The sequence below is a fragment of the Trachurus japonicus genome, chromosome 8 (assembly GCF_045865225.1).
Source record: "Trachurus japonicus isolate A0001 chromosome 8, Traja_1.0".
NCBI classification, from domain to species: Eukaryota; Metazoa; Chordata; class Actinopteri; order Carangiformes; family Carangidae; genus Trachurus; species Trachurus japonicus.
The window spans coordinates 26832365-26838396 of NC_140914.1; the positions used below are offsets into that span (position 1 = coordinate 26832365).

General features: G+C 39.6%; 1 gene segment (V, D, J or C); it reads right to left on the bottom strand.

Annotated features, from left to right (window-relative positions):
- Positions 1–2497: 2497 nt before the first annotated feature.
- LOC146983462 (T cell receptor alpha variable 12-3-like) lies at positions 2498–2942 on the bottom strand. The segment is given in 2 exon segments: positions 2498–2802; positions 2894–2942. Coding segments are annotated over 2 exon segments (354 nt in total).
- Between the last annotated feature and the right edge of the window lie 3090 nt (positions 2943–6032).

A 6032-nucleotide genomic window follows, 5' to 3' on the forward strand; every position in this document is an offset into this window, starting at 1 on the left:
ATGGTACATCTTGAAAAAGATAATATTTCCATAATTTCATGGACTCTTAAAATGTAATGGTAATAAATTACACAATATCACCCTGATGAAAAAAAAAAAATGTTATCAATAATTTCAGTCATTTAGAGTACCGTAAGTGTTAATGAGTGACTGAATTAATATATTGTGTTTTTAACATTAGAGGGATATTCCAATATTTTCAGTATATTTCACTGAGGTGAAGGCTTCTATGTAATATAATTTTAATACATTATCTAATATGAGCCAAAGCTACAGCCTTCCATAAACAAATTTCAACATTCTCTGCGATTTGACACCCTACGTTTTTAATATGTAATACCAAATACAACCTGTAGAGGTCAGTGTATGATCAACTCTTACACTTGGTCTTTTCTACCAGTTACAGCAAAAAAAAAAGAAGAAAGAAAGAAATCCTTGGTTTTCTCAAGCAGCAAAATAATTAAAGTCTAGGGGTTAAATGAGAGAGCATAGAGCAGTCTGCAGTCTGCAGGTTCACACCATCATCCTCTACTCTGTACCAGCACCTGTGGACTTATCTGACTGATCAGCTTTGTGGTTCTGCAGAGATGTCAGTGAACTGAAAATGTTCATGTTCATGTGAAATACATAGTAGAGGATATATGTTTAATAATTCCGCCTTGGAAATTTAGAGGACTATGATTAGCACATGTGTTGGCACTGTGTTGCAGTGGTCAACACTATTGCCTCACAGCAAGAAAGTTCTGGGTTTGATTCTTTCTGGCTGGAGTTTGCATGCTCTCCTAGGGTCTGTGCGGGTTCTCTCCATTTTCTCCAGCTTCTCCAGACTTGTGACATGTCCTGCCCTGACACTGTGTCAGAGATGGCTCCTATCCCCCAATGATAACCTACACAGCAAATTGAAAAGAGTAAAATTTTTGGTGTCTTCTCACATGCACCAACAGAATCTCCAGAGTCTCCTGCTGTCCGCACTCGGTCCAGAGCAAACCCTGTACAGTAAATAAATAAGATAAAATGTTAAAGTAATAATTTGATATCGATATTAATATTTGTTTTGTTTGATGGTCAGCTAACATAATTTGCCACCACACCGCAACACAATGTTTTCTTTCACGGCAATGACAAGTTTGCAATGCAGGAATTTTTCATTTTGAGGTGTTCAATAAGTAGATTAATGCTAATTTGTCTGTATTTTGGATGAGGGCTTGGCTCAGATGAGGGATTATCTTGGTGTGAGCTAACGTTAACGCAGGGGTCTCCATCATGTCGCTCGCAAGCTACCAGTAGCTCGCAGCCCCTTTCCCAGTAGCTTGCCAAACGATTAATGAATCATTGAAAACTTGATTGGTCACTCTGCAAACCTGTACCTTATATCCAGGATTTTCCCTGCCTATTGACCATATTCACAGCGTCGCCATCTTCCCTTACATCACCATTTGGGGTGGGTAAACAATGATGTTAGCCGGCGTCTTCAAAAATGTAGCCGGCTAACATTTTTTTATGAAGATGTTAGCTGTAATCAACATCTGGGGTCTGTAGGTTGACCTACTAACCTCTGACCTGGATGACATCATCTTCGAGCACTGCACGGCTCATTCTGATAATAATGATTCCGCTTTGGCATTCGGATCCACTAGCCAGAGCTTTAGTGAGTCCAGGTTGCGGAGAGGAAGCCTTCGTCCAGCTGCTCATTTTGTTCTGACAAGTCGGAAACACACAGAAACTAACCGTAGCATTAGTGGTAGCAACAAGCCACGCCGCGCAGCACTCAGAGGTGACATCATCCAGGTCAGGGGTCAGTAGGTCAACCTACAGACCCCGGATGTTGATAACAGCTAACCCCGGACTCAGAGGGGAATAGCACTAACGTATCATAACAAAATATTGGTGAAATCAATGAGTTTTGTGGCATTTAATGTGTTATTTAGAGACTGCATTCTGCTGCCCCGTGTACTCGCATTATATACACGGCTCTCGGCTGGAGCTAATTTCGTCAGAATGACTTGAATGACACCAAAGTTATCTGGGTGAGTAAATGATTGTATTTTATGCCAGAAATAAGGTCCAGATTGTAAAAAACGGTAATTATCCTTAAACACAACCACCTCAACATTGGCTAATTCAAATGGTGAAGAAAAACAATGAGTGAGTGGTGGAATATTGGTATGATATTACTTCGATTTCCCTTAGATACTGTAGACAATGGTTGGATGGATGGATGGATGGATGGATGGATGCATATTACCTGCCAAGAGTGATGACTCCCTAAATGTTGATAATAGAGCTTTTAAACCTGCATAACATCAGCCAGCAGGTTGCAACACTCCTTCAAAAGGTGAAACGAAACAAATATGTCTGTGAAATCATTATAAATGGCAAATTTGAAAATCCCATCTGATCCCTGCTTGACAATTTGACTGACTCTCCTGCCTCTAAGCTGCAGCTGTAAGTGAAAACACACCGAGGGCTTTTTGTGAGGCGGTGTGATTGAACCACATCACTGTGCCCTTGCAGCACACAGATACACAGCTGAGTGGGACGGGTTTGCTCTGCGAATGATCAGAGCTCCGCTCATTACGTCTTCACTCCTCAGCTCAAACTGATCCTTGAACTCTGCCTCATAGTTCTGGACTCCCGATCCATATCCGTACCCAATGAGGGACAGCGAGCGACTGTCTTTCTGTTGGTACCACAGCATCAGTGAGAAAGTTTTATCCTCATGGCTGCAGTTGATGTGGACCTCAGCCCCCTCTTCCACGATCTGAGGAGGACTTTGGTGTAAAATGATGCTGCTGAGCTGACCTGAGGGCAGTTTAGATGAAGCAGAGCGGTTAAAATGAGCTGGTTTGGATTCAATTCTGTTAAGGAGTCTGTTTGGATTTGAAGATCTTACCTGGAAACCAGATGAAGAGGAAACAGAACCCGGACAAGAACACAGACATTTTCACGTTCTGCTGTGTGAACAACAGTTTAACTCTCAGTCAGTCAGGTTTAGTGTTTTTGTCCTGGGGAGGTGCTCATTCATCACCACGTGTTAAAACCTCTGCACCGTGTGTGTGCTCTGCCTCCACCTGTTGGCTGAATATACTGAATATAGTCTGTGATTCATTTTACATTCGGTGAAATATCTGGCTTCATTCAGACTGGGTCAAGCACAGGCCATTTTCAATTCACTCTCACTACACACTGCTGCAGCATCATTAGCCAAAAAAAAAGCTCTGTGTGCAGATGCAGATGTTTATTTCTTATATCAGCCATGTTTGACTTTTTTTCGTTTCACTTTTTTACCACATGCTTATTTTTGATTTAGTCTGACTTCATATCAGCAGGAAAAACATAATGAAGGACTGTTGTGGTGCTACTAAAAGGTAAAACTGCATTTATTACATTTACATTACATTTTACACACATCACATTAGGTTTATTACTCTGAAACTATGTGGAGGAAACTGGCTGCTGTGTTATACAACATTGTCGACATACTAAAGCTTGCTAACAGATTGCTCACAAAGGCAAGGGATATTAAAGCAGAAGTAAGCGGAATGTTTATGTTAATAAGTCTTAAATAGTTATATCTTCCGACAGCAATCACTTATGTAGAGTGTTTGGTCTGAAACACGGGTCTGTCAGTCACTCTGCTCTGCTGTAATCTGAGGAGAAAACTTTCCTTGTATCCTACAACCTTTATCCAATGAGGAGAGAGAACGGCACAAAGGGGCGGTCCTCTCTGTGTGTGCAGCCAAGGGATGCACGTGAATGTGGTGACGTAGGGACGAGGGCAGGGACTGCTAACTCCATCGGCTGACAAGAAGTAAGCCAAATGACTGGATCGCTTACTTCTGCTTTAATGATAAACAAATCCAATCAAATCAAATCAAATCAATAAGAAACACATTTAGAGACAGCAGACATAAAGTATTGTGTAACATTTTGAAAACATACTGTAAATAACACAAAGAAAAAAAAACAGACAAGGATGGTAGCCTTTTGTCTTGCTGTCTTGCCTTTTTTTGTCTTGCCCTGTATTGGGCTATTCTAGTTACTATTATTACATTTTCCACCAATAACCCACCAAACCCTAATTTGTAACTACAAAATATTTTACAGCAATTATACTATTTACTTACTTTGACTACTATTTATTGGTCATTCACATTTCTGCATGATCAGTAACAGCCTGTAAATAAAAGGATGAGGTCAACCTGAATTTAATCTCTATCCGTTATAGTAATGTTATAGTAATGACAAAATCTATAAATAACCCTGGGTAAGTTAAAGCTTCTGAGGCAAATGTACAGTATGACATTCATGTAATTTTCACACTTCGATTAAGTGTTGTATATGGTTGTCAGATATCTTTATATTTTTGTTACCAATGGCAACAAACATGGGACACCCATATGCTATAGGACAAATTTATTAACTCAGAAGACCTTAATAATAACAAGTATTCATGTAGATGTATAAACGCAGGTTAGAGATAATGATTACTCTCTGAATTCTTTCTTTCTTTCTTTCTTTCTTTCTTTCTTTCTTTCTTTCTTTCTTTCTTTCTTTCTTTCTTTCTTTCTTTCTTTCTACAGTGTGAGTTCAAATGAGGCAGACGAGGCCCCTTGTTGGAAGACAGATGTTTTGTGGTGTCGTCACATGATCCCAGTGGTGTCATTCCTGTGTGTTGGTATCTACTGGATCATCACGGTTTTTGTAAGAGAGACGAGCTGTTTTCAACATGGTGCCGATCTCGCTGCTGCAAAATACTCTGCGCTGTGTTCAGGGTGTTTAGGGCCTATGATGTGAAGATACGCCGTGTCCTTTCCTTCGACACTAAAATTGAAGTGGTCTTTGAATGATGGTTCAATAAACGAGCTTTCGTAATAAATGTAGCCGATCAGCTTCAGGGCAGTTTCTCCCTTTGGTTTCTGATACCAGAGAAAAGTGGAATGGTCACTGAGTTTGCTTGTGCACTGCAGTTTGACATTGTCGTTCAGAGTCAGCAGCTCAGGTGGAGTCTGGATAACCTGCATTTCTTTACTGAGGGATACTCCTGTGGAGACAAAGAGAGGACATCAAGATAGTCTCTAATACAGTCTATGGAAAAGTGAGTGTGAATAGAGCAATAAAACCTTCAAACCTTAGAATAATGAGTGCCACTTTTTAATTCTCAGTTATAAAGGTTTATACATTGCAACTAATTTATTCATTGCAACTTTATTAGGATTATTAAAACATTCACATTCACTATAGAGTAGAAACAACTGGACAACTGAATACAGGCAAAACAGAAAGTTTGAAAGAACAGCGAACCCTTCAGCTTAATGCAAAAACATTCTTATTCTTATTCTTATTCTTATTCTTATTCTTATTCTTATTCTTATTCTTATTCTTATTCTTATTCTTATTCTTATTCTTATTCTTATTGCATCCATTATGAAATCTCAGACTGGGGCAGGACTGTGACTTTGAGACAATGCAGCAGCGTTCAAATCAGCAAAGTCAAAATAATCAAGCAAACTTTCTTACTGAAACTTTCCATTATTTTCCTAAAGGTAAAGAGGTCAGACAGTTCAGAAGAGGAGTTCACTGACGAACCAACAACTGATCTATAACTTACTAAATAAAAAATAAAAAATAAATCACTGATTAGCTATTAATAAAATCATTAGCTGCACATTATAAACCCAAAGAAGTTTATCAATAAGCATCAGATCAAATATTCCTAACTCAATGTGTATGAATACCTTTGATCCAGACGATGATGGGAAATATGATGATCATGTTGAATGTGAAACAGCAGCTAGAAACCAGCATCTGAAGACAGAAGATGAACTGACTGTCTGCCAGAGGAGAACTCTCACTGCGTTTCCTCTTTAGCTCCTCCCACTGTGTGTGTGTACTAGTGTGTGTTCATGTGGTTGACTAACAGGTGTGCATGGTTTTTGTAGCAGAAGTCGGGGCTTTTTCATCATGGTGCGAGGCTGCACAGAAATAATCCCCGCTGTCTCTGGGATGGCGGGGTTGGAGATGCAGGAAGG